General features: G+C 34.3%; 1 protein-coding gene and 1 long non-coding RNA gene across 5 annotated transcripts; both read left to right on the top strand.

Annotated features, from left to right (window-relative positions):
• Nucleotides 1–1,131: 1,131 nt before the first annotated feature.
• LOC135143475 (uncharacterized) lies at nucleotides 1,132–3,567 on the top strand. Of its 4 annotated transcripts, none has more exons than XR_010282791.1 (13): nucleotides 1,132–1,256; nucleotides 1,406–1,487; nucleotides 1,618–1,695; nucleotides 1,743–1,798; nucleotides 1,857–1,909; nucleotides 2,045–2,107; nucleotides 2,162–2,291; nucleotides 2,402–2,463; nucleotides 2,517–2,713; nucleotides 2,839–2,890; nucleotides 2,950–3,051; nucleotides 3,123–3,273; nucleotides 3,329–3,567. XR_010282791.1 is itself a non-coding variant. In XM_064075341.1 (8 exons), exons 1-8 carry the CDS (start codon nucleotides 1,191–1,193, stop codon nucleotides 2,465–2,467), a joined length of 594 nt encoding a protein of 197 aa, XP_063931411.1. In that variant the 5' UTR covers nucleotides 1,132–1,190; the 3' UTR covers nucleotides 2,468–2,481. The 4 variants fall into 4 exon arrangements, 1 of the variants encoding a protein (XP_063931411.1); XR_010282790.1 differs by having other exon boundaries at nucleotides 3,118–3,273; XR_010282789.1 differs by having other exon boundaries at nucleotides 2,950–3,058; nucleotides 3,118–3,273.
• An 18,213-nt stretch (nucleotides 3,568–21,780) lies between these two features.
• Nucleotides 21,781–22,834, top strand: LOC135143492 (uncharacterized). The gene is made up of 6 exons (XR_010282805.1): nucleotides 21,781–21,869; nucleotides 21,938–22,004; nucleotides 22,168–22,193; nucleotides 22,253–22,349; nucleotides 22,403–22,516; nucleotides 22,581–22,834. It is a non-coding gene; the product is annotated as an uncharacterized LOC135143492 (long non-coding RNA).
• The last annotated feature ends 488 nt before the right edge of the window (nucleotides 22,835–23,322 follow it).

The following is a 23,322-nucleotide window of genomic DNA, read 5'->3' as shown; positions in this document are numbered from 1 at the left end:
TCGAACCGCGCTTCTCTAACATAACTTAAACCCAAGCTATCTAGCTCCTGCAACCTATTACATATAACTGAGAATGGAGAAAAATAGGAAATGCTACCTTTGTATAAACACAATATTGATTTTTTCTTACATTTCTTAACTGATAAAAACTTTAAAGGGCATGTTGACTTCACAAACTCCATAATTTCTAAAAGATAGTGATTTTACGGCTTACAATATATTTTTATTTATTAGGCATTCAAGTCTACGTGGTAGATGAAGAAGTGTGTTTTATATGTTTAATATATAAACGATTTTAAAGTATACACCTTTACACCCGGTTTTAAAATCTTTTTGTTCATGTAAAGGAAATTGCTTGTAAAGACTTTTAAAAGTTGTAATATTTTAAGAATTAGTGTGATTTATATAGAGATAGCAAGCTAGAATGTCACTGCGTTATTGTACTTTCCTGCTTAGGTAAGATGTTAGCTTGCACATTCCCTTTCTTGTATGAGGACTTCTAAATTTTTTAAGTTTTAAATACCCCTTAAAATAAAACCTGGGTTATAATAGTAAAGTTGTCTGACATCAAGCGATAAGCTAAAACCTTGCTTTACATGTTAGTTACTACACATAGGCTTTACCGGATGCTATTAGTAATAAAATTTAGTCTAGTTATTCAACAAGATGTCAAGAAATTTTTAGTCTACAGAATACTTCTCACTACCAAAAAATAACGTAACTATTTATTATCTGCGACGTATTTTTCAAATACTGTCTTTGTTTTAGGCAGTCTTCTTTATTCTTTTTTTATTAAGCCTGTGCCTGTATGTTAGATAGTTCCGAGAACTCCGCTAGCGACAGATCTAAATTTCCCTCAGTCAACTTAAAAGTTTGATATATATAGGCTTTTAATCTAAATTTAACGGTAATATGTATAAAAACTTTTTATTTTAAAAATAAAGGCCCAAGAGAGCGAGTAAAAGAGTTGGTATTGTTTTCACACTTAACTATTTAAACTTTTGTAACGTGGCAAAGTGAGTTTGCTTGAAGTACAAGTTGTGAGCTATTCCCCGTATATCCCCATTTCTAAAATAACTAAATTTATTATATTGTATAAGCTTCCGTGATCAAGGACCCATAACAATAATATTGAACTTAAAAGAAGTTTATAGGTTTCCTTTTTTTTTCATAGAAGTTTTGTTACAAGTATGAAAGACAATGAAGACTATGAGCTTTTGTTAGGTGATATTCCACCCAAATATGCAAGTGTTAAGGTTTTAATTATAATAAAGTTTTAACAAGTTTATTTTGTATCTAATAATAATATATATGTACAAGTTTTTACTATTTTACATATATGAAGTTACTGTTAAAACCTTTTAAATATTTTTCATTTTAATAATTAATATTATTTAATAAACAGGTTTTAGATAAGCTATTTTTAAGGCTTAGCCTTTCAGGAGAATCTTTTATTAAACCCTACATTAGAAACTTAAACAAAAAAGGTTTTAAGATTTTTATATAGCCTTCAACAACTAAAAATTGCACACAAAATAGCCTCCTTTTATTTCTTTCAAGTTCGTTAAAAGTTTTTTCAATTGAAATTAGTCTTTTGACTGTATTTATCTTGTTAAGGTTATCGTGGGAACATAAAGAAATGTCAAGATAATTATATAGTGCAACAGAAGTCTTTTAAAGCAGGCTTTACTAGAGGTACTTTTTAGCATTTATTAAATAATTATAATAACGGATGTATTTAGAAAATTCCTGGTTTGGCTACGCAATTCTTACTTTTGAAAGCCCACAGGAAGCAAAAGTATTATAAAATACTTTTTTTTAAAGATTATACAATCTCCTCATTTTTGAAAATATAGAGGGCTCAAATCTTTTTAAACGGCGTTGTTGTAGATGAAACCTTCACTTTGAGGTTTCTGCTGTACATTTTATTTATTTTCGGAAAGATTAACTTAAACTATAAAAAGTGTTTAAGTATTTTTTTATAAAAAGTAATTAAACTTAAATAAGTTGAAATTTTTATTTACACAATCAACGAATCTGCAAGGGTCGTTTCTGCTTCAATGAAATCAATCTTTTTAGTTTCCGCCGGCTTTCTTTCGGATGATTCGTGGATCCTTTTTATTTTTTAATTTTTTTTGTTAAACTTTTTTAATAACTCCAGCGATCCTCCGATTTTGGCTCAACTTTATCCTCTAAGTGATTCGGAAATTCAAGCTCGTCTATTTTCACTCGGGGTGGGCCCTTTGCTGAGCGTACCTCCCCGGGAGCAGCTGGCTGAGTTCTATGAAACTGTTCGTTTTCTTAGAAAGTCAATTCAATATTTTTTAACTCTAATTTAAATTTGTTAAGTTTTTTTATTATTTATATAAATTATTTTACTTTTAATTTCACCAATGCGTAGGTTCCCTCGTCGACTTGCTACTTTCCTTGTGAAGGGCTTCCTCTTCATAGGAACAATCCCTTGTAAATTGCTCTACACTATACTTCGCTGGCACCTTGACTGGGAAAATTTCTAGATTAATTGAGTTACTGAAGGAGCTGATTATTTTTAATTGGCCCTCAAAACTTTTAAGGAACAAAGTTTTTTATACAAAAGCATCGATATTAATTACTTTTTCCCTTGTACATCCTTTTTTATTTTAATTGGATTATTGCGGATGGATATGTTGTGCTTAACGCTTAATAAGTTATATGAAGATGATGCTTGGAGGAGGTATACTTTATTGGGGTTTGACCCTAAAAAAGATGAATTTAATATATAATTAAAACCTATTTTTATTTTTTCAGTCAAATCTAACCACCATCAAAGTTTATAACGCAATTATAATTGTTATATAGATTACAAATTTTGGCGCAGGCATTTATAAAGGAAACTGTTCCGGCTATCAAAGTTTCGTTATGGCATATTTAATTTTAGTCCGCTTTGATCAGTACTAAGTTTAAGTATAGTACAGCCACCTGGCCCTCACCAAAAACTTGTGGGCTCGCCCCACACGGATGCGCAGGACGCCACTTTCCAGTACGCGTTTTCCTTAGGGGATTATCAAAATGGTCTCCAGTAATATTTTTTTAAAAAATTACTATTTTCATAAATCACGCGTTTGCCGCTTTTGCCAGGTCAGTTGTGCTTAGAAGAGCACACAACTTCGATTGAAAGTCAGTTTCTTCCCGCTGGATTTTGCTTCGGATCCGTAAAAGAGCAAGCAAATCTGGGCGAAAATAAAAGATACATTTACATAATTGACACTCGCTTCAAACTAGTCTGCTTTGACGGTCTCGTAGAATTTTGTACGTTCTGAACTTTTTTATATATTTTAATGTTTTTTAGGCCGCTTCTGTCATTGGGTTCGTCCTCACACCAGCGGCGATCGTTACTCACTCGTCTACTTTTCCACTAACCCTGCACACTTCACTCCAAAAGGCCGTTGCTTGAACTTATCTTTCAAGTAAAAGAAAAACCATTTCTTATAAAAATTATCAAAATTCAGTTTCTTTCCAAAATTTACTTGTAATCTCAGTTACTCATGTTTATGGTTAGATGTAATGATAATCTTTGCAAACAAAAATTATCATAAAGCTTCTTGAAGATACTCAAACTATTTCTTTTATCAATAAACTTTCGTATGCGGTATAGAATAGTTTTATTAATAAAAGTTTTTCGCTAAAATCTCCAGAGGTGTCCTTGAATCAAGCTTGACTGATTGTTCAAAAAAGTATCTTGAATCAGGATCCTTTCTGCTGCCGGGGCTTCTTCAGTGGAATTTGAGGGCACGTGGTAAGCGAAAAAGCGAAAAGTTCTAGAAGAGGGCTTTTGAACCTCTTATATACCTTTTCATGTTTATACTCGGAAAGTGGTTTCCAGAATAATTAGAAATGTTCGGGAACATTTCATATAAAAAAGCATATGACTTTAATATTAGGTTTAGGAACATTATAAAAAAGAATCAGTGCTAGCTAGCTATCCTCCTTTTCTAATTAATAATGCTCCACTTTCCGAGTTTACGAAACGATTCGAACCCAATAATTCATTGATATTCCGAGGTCCGGAATATCCAATCGTTATAGGGCAATTATTTGCCATAGCTGATATGACATTCGTGGCAAGGGCATTTCTAATCCAACTTCGCCTCGGTCCATTCGGGTCATATGGGATATGAAAAAAGAAACGTTTCGTCAAGGTATGGTTGTTATCGTTGTTGTCCTTTTTAGATAATATTGAGAAAGCGTATCAAAATATTACATTTAATCTTTTTTTGGAATGTCCCCTCTCCATTAACCTTGCAAAAAGTTTGTTACAACATGATACAAAAATCCTCGCGAAAAGAATTTTGTCGGTAATATTTAGAAATTAAGCTTCTCACCATACCTTTTACAACTCCTGGCGGATGTGCCGAATGAGGGGTAGAATATAAAAATAAATTTGTATCCTTTTCCGTCGATGTTGTCCATACCATCTTACCATCAGTATGAATACAGATGTCCAGGAATTGTAATTTACCATTCTTCATAGATTCTTTAGTCCATTTCAGACCAGAAATACTGTTAAGGATGGCCAGCATCTTTTTCTCTAAGAATCCACCATTGTCCATTCAAAATCACCAATGTATCATCCAAATATCTTTTATATAGGATGAGATTTGATTTTAAAAGAGGGTATAGTTTGATAGATTCATAGTAAGCAACATAAAGGGTTGCTATACTGAGGGCTGCTGGATTCCCATAGGAATTCCGTTCGTTTGAATGTAGAGCTTATTATAGAATTCAAAATAACCAGTACTCAGAATTAAACGAAGAGCTTCTACAAACAAACCACCATGAATTGGTACAAAATGCTCTAGAATATATTTTTTTAATCACCCTAAATGCTTCCATAGTAGGAATGGAAGTAAATAAGGCTGAAATATCTAAAGACATTATTTCATGGTGAGATGACAAAATGGTACCCTGAATAGCAGTCAGGATATCATCAGAATTCCTGATATAAGAAGGGGTGGTCTCTACTATAGGTAGTAGATAGTGGTGTAACCATTTCGACAGACCAGTAACAGGTGTATTCACACATGCTACTAATGGTCGAATGTCTGGTGTAGTTCTAGGAAAATCCTTTTTGTGCACTTTGGCTAACCCTTAAAAATAACAGAGTTTAGTCTTATCCAGATCATGCAAGATGATTCTGGTCAGTTTCATAAACTCAATTTTTTTACCCATCTTTCTTCTTACTTGCTGATAAAAACCAAGGATCTTATTTCGACACATTGTCAATATCTCCTCTTTATTGCACTTCTGAATTTGGAGATAAGCATTTATCTGTAAATGGTCGCAACACCAATTTACATACTGCATTGTAGTCATTAATGCAGGACCTTGGTTTTTATCAGTATTGATGACTTTCGGATGTTTGTTATCCTTAAATTCTTTTAAGAAAACTCTTTGCCCAGATTCTAAATTCCATCTGAATAGTTTCCTATTTTTGTAGAAATCTCGATCCTGGTCTAAAAAGTTAATTTTCAGACATCCGAAAGTATCAATAACCTCTTCGGGGACGTTGTCCGGTATGAAAGACTTGTTCGGCACATAAATATTGGTTTTGACAAAATTATTAGAGAAATCCGCAAGTTGGAATGCTAAGTGAATCCCTCTCGTCATGTTGTCAAAAGCATATTCATAGTCTTTCATGGTTAGAGCAGGAGGAGTAGGACAAAACTTGAGTCCTAGACTAATAGTGGTTTTCAGATTCCAAGGTATCATAGTCCCCTCAGGTGTTAAGTCATGGAAGGCATAGTTTTTGACATATGCTTTCGTGATTAACACCTTTTGTCTGTCTAAAATTAATTGGACATACTTTCTCCTTTTCTGAAGGTTTTCTTTACGGAAGTTGCGTCTTTTTGGCGCTGCTTCCATAAAGGATTCCTTTTCTTCTTCTTGCCGGAGACGTTTGGCTTTCGCTTTGCGTCTTTGATGTCCACTCTTACGTCTGGAATCCCCTTTTCTTTTTCTTTTTTGGTTGACAAAGATGATGGAAGAGGCTTTTTTATACGGGAGTTTGCCTGTCCTCCCGTTCCAAAGTTTTTTGACACATCCTTCATCTTTATTTCTAATTCCAACATTCGTTTCCTCATGTCAGTCAATTCAGATGTAAGCTCTGTGTGAGGATCTTGTTTCAAATCTTTGGACAGTTGAGTCACTCCTTGATTTAATTCTAATTCCAACATTCGTTTCCTTATGTCAGTCAATTCAGATGTAAGCGCTGTGTGAGGATCTTGTTTCAAATCTTTGGACAGTTGAGTCACTCCTTGATTTAATTTGCTAGTTCTTATTCTTTTCCTAATCTCACCGAACGAGTGGTGCAAGGCGAGGTTTTGGGTTTGATTTTTGAATTGCTTCAAACTATTTTGTAGTTCGATGTAGAGTTGACTCTTTATGTTTGGAGGCATCTTATCTGTCAGGACCATGACTTGGTTGTGATCTTGCTCCAAACTTGAGATTACTTCATCTCTTTTCTTTTGGAGAAGAGATGATTTATCGCTTTCGATTTTTAGGAGAATAGAGTTCAACTTTTTATAGTATTCCTCTTGGGCAAGAAGGATTTCCTTGTCCATATTATCCTGGTAATTGGGCACCGCATTCGAAAGCGTTTTACCTGCAACCACGGTTGTTGTGATTAAGAAGGCTTTAGGAGCTGTTCGGCTCGCTAAATGTATAGATATGGACTCTTTGACTGAAAGAGAGGTTAAGAGTTCTTTGTTTAACTTCTTCCACTCTTGTAGACGTTCATCATACAATTCCTCTATCAGTTTGTTGAAGAGCGGCAGTTCCATCTTCCTTTTGAAAAAAAAAATGTTCCTTTAAGAGAATCTTCAATAGGTTTCGGTTAGGGTTAGATGTTATGATAATCTTTGCAAACAAAAATTATCATAAAGCTTCTTGAAGATACTCAAACTATTTCTTTTATCAGTAAACTTTCGTATGCGGTATAGAATAGTTTTATTAATAAAAGTTTTTCGCTAAAATCTCCAGAGGTGTCCTTGAATCAAGCTTGACTGATTGTTCAAAAAAGTATCTTGAATCAGGATCCTTTCTGCTGCCGGGGCTTCTTCAGTGGAATTTGAGGGCACGTGGTAAGCGAAAAAGCGAAAAGTTCTAGAAGAGGGCTTTTGAACCTCTTATATACCTTTTCATGTTTATACTCGGAAAGTGGTTTCCAGAATAATTAGAAATGTTCGGGAACATTTCATATAAAAAAGCATATGACTTTAATATTAGGTTTAGGAACATTATAAAAAAGAATCAGTGCTAGCTAGCTATCCTCCTTTTCTAATTAATAATGCTCCACTTTCCGAGTTTACGAAACGATTCGAACCCAATAATTCATTGATATTCCGAGGTCCGGAATATCCAATCGTTATAGGGCAATTATTTGTCATAGCTGATATAACATTCGTAGCGAGCGCATTTCTAGTCCAACTTCGCCTCGGTCCGTTCGGGTCATATCGGATATGAAAAAAGAAACGTTTCGTAAAGGTATGGTTGTTATCGTTGTTCTCCTCTTTAGATAATATTGAGAAAGCGTATCAAAATATTACATATAATCTTTTTTTGGAATGTCCCCTCTCCATTAACCTTGCAAAAAGTTTGTTACAACATGATAAAAAATCCTCGCGAAAAGAATTTTGTCGGTAATATTTAGAAATTAAGCTTCTCACCATACCTTTTACAACTCCTGGCGGATGTGCCGAATGAGGGGTAGAATATAAAAATAAATTTGTATCCTTTTCCGCCGATGTTGTCCATACCATCTTACCATCAGTATGAATACAGATGTCCAGGAATTGTAATTTACCATCCTTCATAGATTCTTTGGTTCATTTTGGACCAGAGATACTGTTAAGGATGGCCAGCATTTTTTTCTCTAAGAATCTCCCATTATCTTTTAAAATCACCAATGCATCATCCAAGTATCTTTTATATAAGATGAGATTGGATTTTAAAAGAGGGTATAATTTGGTAGATTCATAGTAAGCAACATAAAGGGTTGCTATACTGAGGGCTGCTGGATTCCCATAGGAATTCCGTTCGTTTGAATGTAGAGCTTATTATAGAATTCAAAATAACCAGTACTCAGAATTAAACGAAGAGCTTCTACAAACAAACCACCATGAATTGGTACAAAATACTCTAGAATATATTTTTTAATCTCTTTATATGCTTCCATGGGGGAGTGGAAGTATATAAGGCTGAAATATCTAAAGACATTAGTTCATGATGAGACGACAAAATGGTACCCTGAATAGCAGTCAGGATATTACCAGAATTCCTGATATAAGAAGGGATGGTGGAACCATTTCGACAGACCAGGAATAAGTGTATTAACACACGCAACTAATGGTCTAATGTCTGGTGCACATCTAGGAAAATCTTTTTTGTGTACTTTGGCTAACCCGTAAAAATAATAAAGTTTAGTCTTATCCAGATGATGTAAATTGATTCTGGTCAGTTTCATAAAGTCATTATTTTTATCCAACGTTCTTTTTAACTGCTGATAAAAACCAAGAATCTTATCTCGACGCGTTGTCAATATCTCCTCTTTATTGCGCTTCTGAATTTCGAAATAAGAATGTTTATTTGTAACTGGTCGCTACACCATTTTACATACTGTATTGTGGTCATTAATGCAGGGCCTTGGTTTTTATCAGTATTGATCACTTTCAGATATTTGTTATTCTTAAATTCCTTTAAGAAAATTGTTCGAGTAGATTCTAAATTCCACTTGAATAGTTTTTCTATTCTTGTAAAACTTTCGAACGTGGTCTAAAAAATTAACTTTTAGACATCTGAAAGTATCAATAACCTCTCCCGGGACATTGTCCTGTATGAAAGATTAGTTGAACACAATGACATTGCTTTTGACAAAATTATTAGAGAAATCATCAAAGTGGAGTGCTAAGCTGATTCCTCTCATCATGTTGTCAAAAACTTCTTCGTAGTCTTTCATGGTTAAAAAAGGGGGTGCGGGACAAAAGTTGAGTGCTAATAAAGGTATAAATTGAGTTCCATTTCATTAGTTGTATGAATAATTCTATTATTATCTTTCCAAATATATAAATATAAAAAAAAATGGAATTATTCTGGTTTACCTCTAAAGGCCAGCTTAGCTTAGTACAATCTGAAAATATGGCTGATTAAGTCCGAAAGTTGAACTTTTTTTTAACCATATGAGCAATGTATATCATCCATATTTCTTTCATATAACTTTATATAAGGAGAGAATTTATGAAACTTTAAAGCTTCATAATACACTGAATATGAAGTAACCAATGCTGGAGGCAGCGGAATTGCCCATAGGATTCCCCGTTTAGTTCTTGGTATAACATAACATTAAAGACATTATTATGTATTAAAAGATGGATAGCTTCATAGTATGTACAAAAAAAAAAATTTGGCCTGGAGGCCCTTTTAGAAAGAATGCTACAGAAATCCATCAATTTTCTATTAGAATACTTGTATAAAGCGGTTCTATAATGTCTTTACTTTCTAGTTTGATATCTTTTAATAAAGCTAAAAGTTCTCAGGATTCTTTATAGAAACGTTTTTCTTGCCCAGTCCTCTTGCCGATTTTGGATGTGACCTGTGCACCTCTACTTTTTACTACGGATTTGCTATTAATAACATACTTATTTACATGTTTTATTACTACAACGAAAACTTTAATCACTACTCTATTTTAATATATAAACTAAGCCTAAGCCAATACTCTTTATATATATATCTGTCTTACTCAATTAACTTAGATATATTAATTTTTATTTTTTACTATATCACTTTATTTACTTATATATATTGCTTAACATGTCTCTTGTTTCTTCTGGTAAAGATCCCGCAGCTTACATCACTGAGATACTAGCCATAAATGAAAAGCTATAAAAAGAATTAAAAATAGCGAAAAAGAGAATTAACGAGCTAGAATCTATTCCCTTTACAGTTATTAGCAAAAACAGGCTAAACTATTTCAATCTTTTGCAAACCTGCTCCTTTACCTAATGCCTGCTCAGATTCATTTTCTGGTCTATCTTACAAGGCCAAGGCACTGATATAAACGGATTACCGTCTTTACTGAGTGATTTAACTACTCAAAACTCAAACACTCAGTTTTCCAATAGACAACATCCCACAGAACAGAAAACTCAACATATCAACTTCGAAAAACTTTCCGGAGACAAAGAGAATGTTTCACCTTAAAATATTCGTGAGAAACAACGTTGGCCAGGTGTAGTTCCCTATTACGTATAAGAAACGTGACCAATTTTCTTCTAAAAATACCCTTATTGCTGTCTTCCTCTAATAATTTTCAACTGACCCAGAAAATTATTATTAGAAAGTAATTACGAGTTTTACAGCTTATCGGTTTCCTGGGGATAGGCTTTTCAAAGTGATACTAAAAGTAATTTTTCCCGAACTTGACAGTAGCGCAGTTGAGGAAGATTTACGCAGTCAAGATTTTCATCCATTAAAGGTTGTTCCTATGATAGTTATTGGAAAGAACGAAAGGTTCTTATTTTAGTACTCGTACACTCGCCAAAATCTGAAGGCTCGGTATATAAAATAAAATCAGTTCGTTATTAAATTACGTTTGAAGGACTCAAGAATTCAAACGTAATTGGCCGGTGCCGCCGCTGTCAACTTTTTGGTCATAATTATACCTTCTGTACCTCTGCCTTTAAGTGTATTAAATGTGGAAGCAACCAGGAAAAATGGTAGCTGCACGAAGACGCCTGATGTCCCTCCAATAGCGCTAACTGTCAAGGCAAGCACATCATTGACTGTCGAGGTTGCCCTTATCACCCAAGAAATTCTCAAATGCGCACCTCAACAAATCACAACAGAGCCATACTCCCAGACAATTAATTGCACATCTTCCAAGAATTTTCAAAATAAAGAACTTTTTTCTCAGAAAATATTCACTAGCCCACAAGAAGAGCTACGCAATTGCCGTTAACATGAAGCCAAAGTCAAAGGACTATGAACATCATTTAAAGAATATAAAAACGACCATTTTAGCAATGGCAAGAATGTCATATGATCTTCTTCTAAAGTTTTTATGATAATCTCTTAATGTCAGCTAAATATGCTCGCATGTTATTTTGGAACGCGGACGGTCTTTTGTGCAAAAGAGAAGGATTTCAACACTTTCTTAATAGTCAGAAAATTGATAATGCCTTAAAAAGTGAGAACCATCTAACATCAGGACGCATCTTATAACTTTTTCTAATTACGAGCTTTACTGACATGGACCTACTTGAGAAAAGGAGAAGCAGCTATTATAATTAAATAGCAGATAGCTCATTCATTTACACCGCTTGCCAACTTAAAACTAACTGAAGCAGTGACTATCAAGGTCAATCTTTATGGCCAAGGGAACATGGTTATCGTTCCTGCATGCAAGTCTCCGGGACTGCTTTTGTTACCTAAAGAACGGGTCAGTATTTTTAACCAACATGTAACTGGAATTCTTTCCAGGGATTTGAACTACAAATATCCTTCTTGGAATAGTAAAGTGGGAAACCATTATGGATTAAACTGTACAACTACGCTGAAAAAAGAGGCTTTCTTGTTTCCGGTCTTTTAGAACAGACACACATATTATTTACAAAAGGGCTCTCAGATGTACTTGATATTGCCATTATAAAAAACATAACGAAATGACTCAAACTTAACCACGCTAGTGGATCTCTCCTCGGACCTTTTCCCCGTGCTTTACGAAATTGGCCTTCAGAGTTTAACCCTTTGAAATATATACAGAGGTATACGGACTGGAATAAATTTAAAGAAGTGATTAAGGAAGCCAACAAGCACAATCCAAATACTTTTGCTTCATCATTTACTCTCAATGATTTGGTGACCCACTATTCCAGGGGTTTTTTCAGGTCTCCCTAGGGTTGGGGTTGGCTGTGATAGGAGTTTTGAGGGTTTGAATGTTTTACTAAAAATGTCGTTACAAACACACTCTCTCATGGCTTGTTGGTCAACCTCTGCAGATAAAATTATTGAGACAGGTCTCATTATCAATAAAATATTTTTATAGTTAACAAAAGTTTATAAATCTATTCATATACTATAAGATTTCAAACTATTTTAGCAAATCAATTCGGGAAGTAATAAAAAGTCATTATTACCCGATAAAGCTAATATTAAAAATAGCCATAAAGCTAAACTTCTGTTATGTATCTTTAATCTCGTCTACAACAATCACAAATTTTTACATCTTTTAATTACTTCTTTTATAGATAAAGTTAGAAGTAGGTAAATTATTTAATCTTAGTTATAGGATTTCAAAAATCTGATTACTGAAACCTCAGTGAACTTTTCTTTTTAGGTTTGAAAGGAACCTTCAATTTCTTAGTACTTTAGGTGTATTATACTTTTACGAAACAACTATATAGTGTAAGCTACACTAACACCTATAGTTTTCCTAGATCTCCTCGAAGGTTCAACTTAAGTCCTTATTTATTTAACATATTATCTTTTTTTTTTACTAATATTTTGAGGTTATAAATTAGATGTTATAGAAAAGAATTTTTTAGAATTATAAATATGCAAAAAATACTAAATGTTATCAGTTATTAAAAATTTGAAAGGTAATATCAGTTTGTTTTGCTTTTAGTACACCTGCGAAATATAGACTTGGTACGATAAACTATATAGCTATAAAAGATCTTGTAATGAGATAAATATAAGGCCTCGACGGAAGGATAATAAAGTCAAAGAGTAAAGAGTACTAAATAGCAAGGAACACTTGAAGTGCTAAGACAAAAAGTAATTCAAAAAAATGTACTGTAGTCAAGTAAATTATTTATACTATTGCTAAGATATACCCATAGAAGTTTGTAAACAATTCACTTGGTCGCAAAAATCTACCTAAAAGATTTTATAGTTTGAAGTATATATAAAATATATATCTGATAACATAGTATGTAATGAACAAAAGGTAGAGATAACATTTATTTTAAGTATAAAAAAAAAAAACACCAATAGGCCCTAAAACAAAGGCATACAAAATTCCAATTCATCACAGTTTAACTTTAACCCAGACCAAAAATAATGAAAGCCATCCACCATTAGGAAAAAATCGAAGTAATAAAATTTATGGATTTTCCACAAAAAAATACTTTTTTAGTTTTATCAACAACTTTTTTTTAAAGTCCAAAATCTACTTAAAAATATAAAAATTTCTCGTATAAAATCTACAAGTGGCCTGCGACGAGCATCAAACAATATATTTAGAAATCCTCCTAAAGTAAAAGAGCCAGAACATTTGTATTTCTTCTATTGTTTTATGTAGTCTAACTAGATTGCCAATAGGGCCCATATCAGGAGATACTCCCAAAATGCAATAATCAACTTTATGACTTCTGTCCTCAAACCTCTTATGCCGTGCCCTAACGCCCCCTCTTGTTTATCCACGGTAATGCTATCAACCCTTTTTTTCCCAGTATTTAATTACCACCTCGCAGCACGGATTCAAAATTTGAATTTTTGAGGGTAACTATATGTTTATTAGGCACCTTTAATAATCTATCGCTAAGGTATGTATGGTATATACAAATTTCTTTTAATAAAACAGATGGCTCGCCATATATTTTTTGCTCTTTCTTCCCTTCTTTCCTTTCGGTTTTTACCGGGTCTTTAGTGTTTTAGTTTTACGTTTTGTCTAGAGGAGCCAGTGATATTTTAAAGGTTACAATTTTAGTGTAGAAAGGTAAAACAAAGACTAAACGTCTAGGGGGCATTATAGCTGAAGTTAAAAAATAGCTTAGTAGCCTGGAGGACAACTAAGTAAATACTAAGTTAAATACTTTTACTAAATATATTTTTTTTAAACAGATTTAGATACTCTATTTAAACACTTTCCACTAAGACATTCAACAAAATCTAAAATCTAAAAGAGGTTGTTCACCTCCTTCTAAAGACTCTAGTAAATTCGGAATGTAAGCGTCGGGTGTCGAGCCTTTAACATTAGTAGGTTTATCAGTACGCTGGTAATTCCTAAAAATAACAGTAGCTTTTTCAGGTTGCCTAGGGTAGGGTTTGTAATTTTTTAAAACAGAATTTAAATTGTTGCAATTAAATGTTTTAGACTAATCCGAAAGCTCAAAATAAATTTAATTAAACCAAATAAAAACCCGGTCTGCTAAAATAAGACGTGAACCTGCTATTGCATGTTGCGTTGTAAGCAGGGCTAGGAAAGTGTTGTCAAGATCTAAAGTCTCAGCTTGAATTGCCCATGGTGGTCGGTTCTATTATACAAATTGTGATTTACATATGTTAAGTTTTATGGATCTTTAGAGTAGTTACTTTCTAACTTGTAAGTCTTTAATTTTTTTAGTTTTATGCAAAATTCCTGTGCATTTAATAATATCTTAAAAAAGTTATATAATGTTTAACAGATCTAAAATTTATACGCTTTTATTACTTTAGTAGGAAAAAGTAACTAAAAAGAATTTTTTTTTAAAATTGTATCAATTTTTTTATAAACAGCAGCAGGAAAATTCTAAGGCTATTTTTTTGTGGGTTTTAAAAGTAATAAAAAGTTAAATTTTTTTTTATTAACACTTTATTGTAAGTAAAGTAATAGATTATACATTTTTTATCATATTTTTTAGTCGGGAGACCCTTTTGCACAAGGCCGTATGGATAAGTTTCGTACTAGTTAAGGGACGGCCTTCTCTTGGCAATGAATAAAATGCAGTCAATGAACGCCACATGTAAAAATAACCAGTTTTATTATTTTTTTACAGTTTAAAAAAAAGCTTTTCTTTATTTGCGCTAACTTCTGCACTGGTACAATCTTCCCTTCTACAAGAAATATGTTCCATATGAGCTGGCACTTCAGGTCCATCACACTTAAGTTTTCGAGAGTGAGGACTGATGTTTCAATAACATTTCATAAATTTTTATCTCTCGGCAAAGAAAATGTCTTTTGAACTTTGCTCTTCGGAAAAAGTGCTTTTGTTCTGCAGCTGAGATGTTATTAGTGAAAGTTGAGACTTCTATTCTTAGACACTTGGCATTTAGAGATCTCGTCGTAAACTTTAAGTTCCCTCAGTCAAGCAAAACCGCAATCAACAATTGAAAAAAAGGCCTTGCTCGAGTAGGAAATATAATTATATTGTCTACTACGAAGTATAACGGGGAGAAATACACCTACTTTAACTTTATTTAACGGGCTGAAGCTTCCCTAGTGTACGCCAAAAGAGTGGCTTTTACTCTTGACATTGTGGATACACAGCAATGGGGGGCATTTGGTCTCAGGGTCTTCTAAAGCACTCAGTACTAAAGTTAGTACATGAGTTAATGCTAGGAACCACCTGAATTTGGAATAGTTTCATGAAGAAAGTAGTAAAATTAGTATTGTGTTTAGATGGTAAATCTTCGAAGTAAGAAACTAGTTCGACTCTGGCCAGTACAAGATTATAAGGATAATAGTTTTTAATAGATTCAAACCGAATAAAAAACTATTAAGGCCCAAATACTACGATTAAAGTAGGAAAAATAACCTTTCTGTCTGGCTTAGTCAGACTTTCTTCTACTATTCTCTTTAACTATCTTATAAATGATTAAAATGAAATAAAATAATAAATTTAATTAATATAGTAAAATAATAGAGTCGAGTTGTAGTGGACAATTTCTATGCTTTACTGCTTTCTTTGACTCCAGCTAAAAAGATAAAGTAAACTAATTTATTCTATCTTACATTCAAGGTAATAGTTGAACACAGTAAGGCGTGACTATGGCTCTAGGTAACATTGTTCAGGATCAGCTTGCGTCTTGTGTAGACTTAGCCGATAACGGACTACCCGAAAACAGTGACCTAGGTTAATCAAAAAGATAGCTAAAGATTTACTGTTTAGTTTTGCTTAAACTGAATGGTATATTAGAGATAAGAGACAGTTAAAGTCGATAGATTACGGGGAATTTATCCCTATTTGACTGGAGTTAATCCATTATCATTCTGGTATTTTTGAAATCATCAAAGGACTCTACAAGGTAAAAGTAGAATTAACTATCTAGTTAAAGTATCTTTGTATCGAGCTAGCTTCAAAGTAGTGTATTAGTTAGTGACATTATCACGGTTAGTCAGATCCATTCGACTTTGTCTAGTCTTTGGCTAAGTTAGAGACACTAGTATGTCCAGCGACTATCTATGGTGAACGGCTGCGGACAAAAGCTTCTATTGTACTCTAGAATAAAGTTTGGCTAACTAACTGAACTGAAAACAGAGCGTTTTGGGTTACCCTAATAAGAGGGTTGCTATGATGAGTGGTATTAAATAACACAATAAACATCGGTTCGAGATGCTTGTTTCTAACATTGTATCGTGCACTACTTTACTCATTTCCATATCTGCCATTTGTGAGATGTGCTCAACGAGTTAGACTTATTTGGCTAAATTTGTGCTGATTTTGACTAATTTTAAGGCTAATTTTTAGATTAACTTTGACTCCTTTTACTTAGTGTCAAGTCAGTAAATACTCTTCGCATCGATTCGAAATGCTTTATGACTAGCTGGAAACTAGCTATGAACTATTTGTAAAAAAAATATTATTATGCTAGAGTTAGAACTTTGTACTAGGCTTCAATAGAGTAGTAGCAGGGGTTCGGTACTAGACTTTCATGCTAACGGTAGCTTTAGGGGTATAACTCTAGTTATTAATGGTTAGACCGTAGTTTGCGCCGCCTTTCTTAGCATTTAAATAGTGCTTACTTATATAGGTTATAATTCTAGCATCATACTCCAAGACTAATAATGAAAAGTGTCAATTCGAAATATAAACTAAAAATATCCTAATTATTCTCCGTAGCTAAAGAAAAGTCTTGATGAAATTGGCTTAGTGTCTAACTACTGTAGCTTTGAGCTAAATCTGGCTGGGCACTTGTGGAGTTAGTTGTGAATAATAAAAGAGTACTTATTATCATGAATGGCAGCAGTTTTAGAGTAGTACTTATCAGAGAGAGTAGTATGATAGTATTGTTCCCTTTACTAATGCAAACGAAAGTAGCGGCCCCTCCTTCCACTTTTATGGGTAATAGTACTGTTTATGCCTTTTGGAGGGTCTTTTTGCATACTTCATCTTATATGTTTTATTAAGCTATCCCAACTCGAGTCCTACTTTACTCATTCAAGTTCAATCCAAAAGAGTCTTATATTCTTCCAAGGTGAAAGAACTTACTTAAAAACTTCAACTTCAATAGGTCGATACTAGTAATAATCTCACCAACTAGGAAGTAATCTTGGTTTCTAACTTTGACCCTAGTCCAAATCGAGGCTCTGCTGCCTATTTCTGAATCTCCTTCGTGTGGTAGTAATCTCGTACTTATTTCCGAGTATCGACGAGTGGTCTATAGATCTGGACAGTGATCTCTAAATTTCATTAAGTTCACTGAAATGGGAAGTCCTTGAGCTTTATCTTTATCATTTCTGCATTGATAGCTACCTCTAACAGATTTATATGCATCCATTCAAGGTGCTTACCTTGTGCTTGACGCCTTTGCGTTCTCTAACTAGATTTGTTTTGTTAGAGTTATGACCATGTTGCTTTAAAGTTAAGTAACACACAAAGAGATAACAACTCTTTCACTTAATTTGAAGCTTCGCGTTGACTACTAACCTCCCTTTAGATACAGTTTTAACCCTAATTTGCTTAGAAAGGCCTTGGGATTTCCTTGTTGAACACTTTTGTGTGAACATGCTAAGTTACTCAGTTAAGCTCGTGTTCCGTGCAAGTAAGTGCGATTATTTTTAACTAAAAAGTATCCTTGATTGTTATCGTTATAATTGTTAAGTGACGTTTCTTGAGTGCTGTTACCTACTAATAATAATCAATGTTATTAAACTTTATTATTATTATTTAAAACAGAGCTATTATCTAGAATATTTAAATACCAGAATCGCTCGTATATGAAATAGGAGCTTTTCGCTCGGGACTCGTTGCACTCGCTCGTCCTGTGCGAGTATTTTATCTTAACTTTTGAATCTTTTTATCATATTTTTAGCGCGGGACGTGCAAGGCTTCCTTGGTTATCGCTGCGACCACAGCGAGGCTCGCGTCAGTTATCCTTTAAAGATCCTTTCATGGCCGCTGTGCACTCTGGTGCAATTTAATGGTAGCATTAGGTGCTCTTTTGGTGCCTTTGACCGTTTAATTGAACCTAACTGATAAAGCTTCGGGATTTCACTGTACATGCTTTAACGGTGCAAAGATTGCTTTTTGCCGCCAGAGCGTTATCGTAAAGTGTTCAAAAAAGATTGGCCCTATATATTAAATTAGCGCTCAACTTAGGCGTTAATCCCAACGAGTTTTCGATGGTTTCGATCTAGGTTACTTAATGGGTTGCCATCCAAAGAGTGGAATGCTGCGGGCAAGTAAACTTAACTTCAACGGGTCATTTATATCTCTACTCTGCAAAGGAGTCAGAACTTGGTGTCCGTAAAAACTGAAACAATCTACTTGAGATCAGCTATGACACTAACGGCTAATTAACAGTGAAATCCAATGCAGCGTGATTATGGTAACTTCCTTATTAGAGTTCTGTGTTGTGAGGTTTCTGCAGTACTTCGGAGAGTTCTACAGTTGCAATAACTAGCTGAATTAATCAATCAAACATAATTAAGGACGCACGGGTCGAAAGATCTGCTTTTAAAACTGGTAGATACTCTAGGTTGGGTAAAGACCTTCGGGAAAATTAAATCTTACCTGTATCTTAGGTTTTAACATTATGGTTAGTAATGTATTGCTCACTAACGAGACTTGGTCCTAAACGGATGAAATCTAAGTGAACTTTATAGCTAAACCCTAATAATAAACACACAAACAGATCACAACTGTTTCACTTATTAGGACAGCTCCACTTTGAGTACTAGCATTGCCTTCCGGGGCAGTTTTTTGTAATATACCGAGGGAAAGCATGGAAATCCTTGGCTGAAACCTTGGTGGACTGTGCTAAGTTGCTAAGTTAAGATCTTGTTCAGTGCAAGTAGGTGCGGTCAAAAGCAAACATGAAACCTAGTTTAGCAATGAGCGATGATAGCAAAGATTGTTTGCCTCCTTCCAAGGCCGCCGGCGACTGATTCTCCTTGTAGCTTAGGTTCTTCCCTTGTCTCATTGGACTTGGTGGCCGGTGTGTAACTCCACTGTAATAATGTGTGTTACTATAGTCTTAGCTACTAGTACTATATATATAAGGCGACCATATTGATTAATTTATTTTGTACGGTGTTAATTTTAACTGCTAAAACTCTCCGAACGAAGAAGCCAGTTGAAACCTAGCCAACACCTTATTTTAGTCTTTAGTTTAGTTCTATTTACCCAAGAATCAAAAAATTTAACCTGCTATCTTTCTACGGGTATAAGCACTGTCTTTGACACTTTGGGCGTGTTATTAACGAATTAAGTCGTTTAAAATCCGTATAAGAGATAAAAGCTAATTAGCTCTTTCTCGATGTGTGCTCTTTCTCTCCTGCACGTGGCATCTTTTGTATCAGCGCAAGAGCTGGCGTCGCATCCTCCATTGGCTCGACCACAGCGAGGTACGCGTCGGCTATTATCCTTTAAAGATTCAATTTTGGCAGCTGTGTAGGTTAGGCTGTTAGTGGTAGCACTAGACTTCTTTTGAGGCCTTTGGCTGTTAGCAATTCTCGGTGCTGGTGTACACTCATTAATGGAGCGAGGATTGCTTTTTGCCGCGAAGCCATTATCGTCAAGAGGTCGGAAAAAATCTTCCCAAATTAAAAAAGCGTCTACCATGGGTGGTATTCTTTTAGGCTTCACGATGGATTTCGGTGTAGAGATGAAATGGCGTGCAAATGTAGGCTTATCTGCCGTGGCTCAGGTCACCCTCTTCTGTTCGGCAGTGCACGGCGGCTGTTCTTGGAAGCTCACTGTTTATTAATTCCCATTCATAGCAAATTATGGCAGTATCCGAGTTAATGCTTCGGGCTACTTTATGGAATTACAAACCAATGGACCGTGATTATGTTACCTTCCTGCGGTGTGCTTTAAGCTCAGGGCTGCACATTACTCTGGAAAGCTGTAATTTCTTTACTGGTCGTATGGAAAGATAGACCTTTAAAATTGGTAAAACCTTCATATTAGCTTGACTTCTTTGGCAGATATCATCTCCTTGCGTCAAGGAGCGTACGTGATGGTTATGCACATGCCTTGCGCCTGGTGCCTTCGTGTTTGGTACTAGAACCGTATAGCTCTATGGCCAACCTTAAGAGGGTATTGACTATTAATTAGTAAAGGCTAATTAACCTTGAACTTTTTAGAATAACGCCGAAGTGAGGTATTCTGGCATTGACTCCTGAAGCTTTTTATTCTTAGACTTAGTAAATGAAGGGCATTTTGAGCCTTTACTGAAACATTAGCAATATTGGCTAAGTTGCTAGAGTAAAACACTGTCGGCGCAAGTTACAAAAACAAAAGCGAACTTTGTGGCTGCTCTGGTGATGAGCGGTGACTAATAATAGTATGCCTCGTTGCTAGGTCAATGGTGCATTTCGGCATTTGGCTTATGTATCTAGTGATAGGTCAAGTAACCTTGAACTAATACTGTCTTGGCTAAGGTGTCGGAGTACATCAGTGTTAGTGACATGTTGTTAAGGTCGACCTAGCTAACTGATCGAAGCAACGTGAACTAAATAGTTTCATTAATCATTGTACTTATTACAGAGGCTCTTTTACTTCAAGCTAGGGTGGGTTTGTCACATTTTAGTTAAATAAAATTATTTGTAGCAAAATAAATAGTACTTCTTTTTTCTTGTTTAGTCTGTTAAGCTCTATTTTTACGTATCATTGCGATGTTATACGAGAGTATTTTTGTTCAGCTTTGTAAACGAGTAAAGCATGGAAGTTTACTGTTAAGGTTGAGGAGAGATTACAATATCTAGTAAGTCTTGCAATTCCCATTTGGTCAATAGTTTAGAAAATCGTGCAACTTTCTAACAAACGATTTTTTAAACATGAGAAAAGTTTTATTGATTTATTTCCATGGTTCTGCTAGAGTAGACGTTAAGTTTACCTACTAAGGTGAGTTGACTTTTTTTAAATATTTAGATTATTGAAAGTGAAAGGGTTAGGTTGGAAGAACTTGTCATCGAACACGCTGTATTCTTGCTAACTGATAGTCGTGAAAGCAGGTGGTTGCCCACCGTCCTTTGCCAGGCTCATGATAAAGTTAAGCAGCTTTTAGATTTTATTAAGCTTCATCTGTTGAGGATAAACTAATAGATTTGTATGAATACCGCTTTGGGTTTCGATTCTTTTGTGGTTATGCGCCATTGAAATTACGATACTCCTATTTAAAAAACGCTTGAGTTATTAAAAAACTATTATTAAGATAAAATAATGATAGTAGTCGGTATAGAAAAAGGTTTTAATTGAATATTTTAAGTATTTTCATTTAAGGTTGTTACTTTTGCTCGGATGTTGTGACTCCAGTGAATAATATTTATACAAACCGTTAATGTGACTCTTTGCTAATTATCTACATCAAGCCCTTTGAAAGCAGAACATTGGACCAGTAGTGTACATTGACGAGGCCAGGCCTATTTCGACCACTAGTATATCATCCTAATCAAATCAAAAAACTTGACTTTGCTACTATAAATGCACTCTAATTACTACATGTTATTGCGTAGCTTCCTTCAGTATACATAATAATGCAATGGTGGGCGTCCCTTATAATTTTAACTTTTTTTTTTAAGCTATTGCAATTATGTGTGCTAATAAAATACCTTTTTGTAAAGACTTTCCTCTACCTTAATCTACATATAAGTAATACAATGTCGCAGTTTTAGTTTAACAGGATAAAAGGTTGACTAAAAAAAAAATAACTAAAAAAGATATTATACCGAGGAATCCTGCTAATGTTTTATAAATAGGCCTTCCCTTTATAGCAAGCATTTTAACAGTAGAATTGTTTGTTTCCTTTTTGCAGTATCCGGCAAGGTCAGTTCATTTATATTTTTAATTATCTTCTCTGAACTTACAACCCTTAAGTGCACTTGCACTAAAATAAGAGTACTAAAAAAAATTTAACTTTAAAATTACTTTGTATACCCGTTACTATTTTGTTAATATTGCCTAATATTGTTAACCTTTCTATCTCCAGCACTGAAGTTGAGGAGACCCCTTTGGGTACTCCATATTATATGGTGACCGAAGCAAGCTTTTTTTAATTTTGATTAAATAATTAGGAATAGTTCCTCACCAAATTCAAGGGTTTTTGTCCCTGTATAATTTATTAATATCCCGTGGGGAAGCTTTTAGTAACTGCGTTTATGCTCTGAGAAGGTTAGCAATTAAATCAATTACAATGAATATTATAAATATTTAAAGTCTTGAAGGTCCTGCATGCCTTTTGGGATAACAAGGAAGAATTGTTATTAAAGTGTTGCAAGGACGCTCTTTACTTGGAGGAGATTACCGAGTTGGCATTTACGAAAGAAAATTTTGATCAAGTAAATTGTTTTTGTGTTTGGTCTCCTTATTCAGTAGATTCTCTTACTGGCGTTTTATAAACAGTTCTACTTGGACTCTGATCTTGAGGATAATAAAGAGGATTAATATTTAATTGCTTCATCATTTTGCAGCTATACAAAATAACTTAATAAAATGGACGTTTCTTTATAGGGGGTATAGAATTGCAACCTTGCCGAGTTCTTAGTCCGACACTCTGACACTCCCGTCACGCAGGCTAGGAGCGCACGTTTGTACTAAAAGCTGAACTTTTGTATCAAGCAGTCGATCCAACACCAATATTTTATTTTCATTTGATATGCAATAAACGCTAAGCAAATGTTTAAAAATTAATAAAATTTTTGTTAACGATGTCATTATGAAGCCAATGATGGAAGATGAATAAATAGATGCACCAATTAAATTACGCTCGTGATAGCCACTAACAAAAATTATCTACTAACTTCAAAGAATTTATGACATAGTGTGTATACTAAAAAGTTTTTAAGTTACTACATCGGTTGGTACACTAAAGAAACATGCCCTTACCCCTAGAGAACCGGTTTTCACGAGAAAAGTTAGAAATACCAGTTTGGGTTCTAAGTTCTTTAATGCCCCGGGGTTTTTTCAGATCTCCAAAAGTTTGGGGTTGTTAGGCGTTTTGAGGGTTTGAATGTTTTTACAATAAATTATAAACACACTCCCAGGGCCTGTTATTTAACCTATGCAGATAAAATTAATGAGGCGGGCCTTATTATCAATAAAATATTTTAGTTAGCAAGGCTCTAAAATTTATTTATATACTATA

This window comes from Zophobas morio, unplaced genomic scaffold (assembly GCF_036711695.1).
Source record: "Zophobas morio isolate AGI-343-1 ecotype UQ-CSIRO unplaced genomic scaffold, CSIRO_AGI_Zmor_V1 ptg000059l, whole genome shotgun sequence".
NCBI classification, from domain to species: domain Eukaryota; kingdom Metazoa; phylum Arthropoda; class Insecta; order Coleoptera; family Tenebrionidae; genus Zophobas; species Zophobas morio.
The sequence above is the reverse complement of the archived record's forward strand: the minus strand, read 5'-3'. Positions and strand labels throughout refer to the sequence as shown.

What these genes read in the sequence shown, in the direction of transcription:
- LOC135143475 (XM_064075341.1), top strand. Translation starts at nt 1,191, where the DNA reads ATGAAAGACAATGAAGACTATGAGCTTTTGTTAGGTGATATTCCACCC. An exon ending in TAAAGCAGGCTTTACTAGAG is followed by an intron (nt 1,696 to 1,742) that starts GTACTTTTTAGC and finishes GGATGTATTTAG; the next exon opens with AAAATTCCTGGTTTGGCTAC. An exon ending in GATGAAACCTTCACTTTGAG is followed by an intron (nt 1,910 to 2,044) that starts GTTTCTGCTGTA and finishes CGAATCTGCAAG; the next exon opens with GGTCGTTTCTGCTTCAATGA.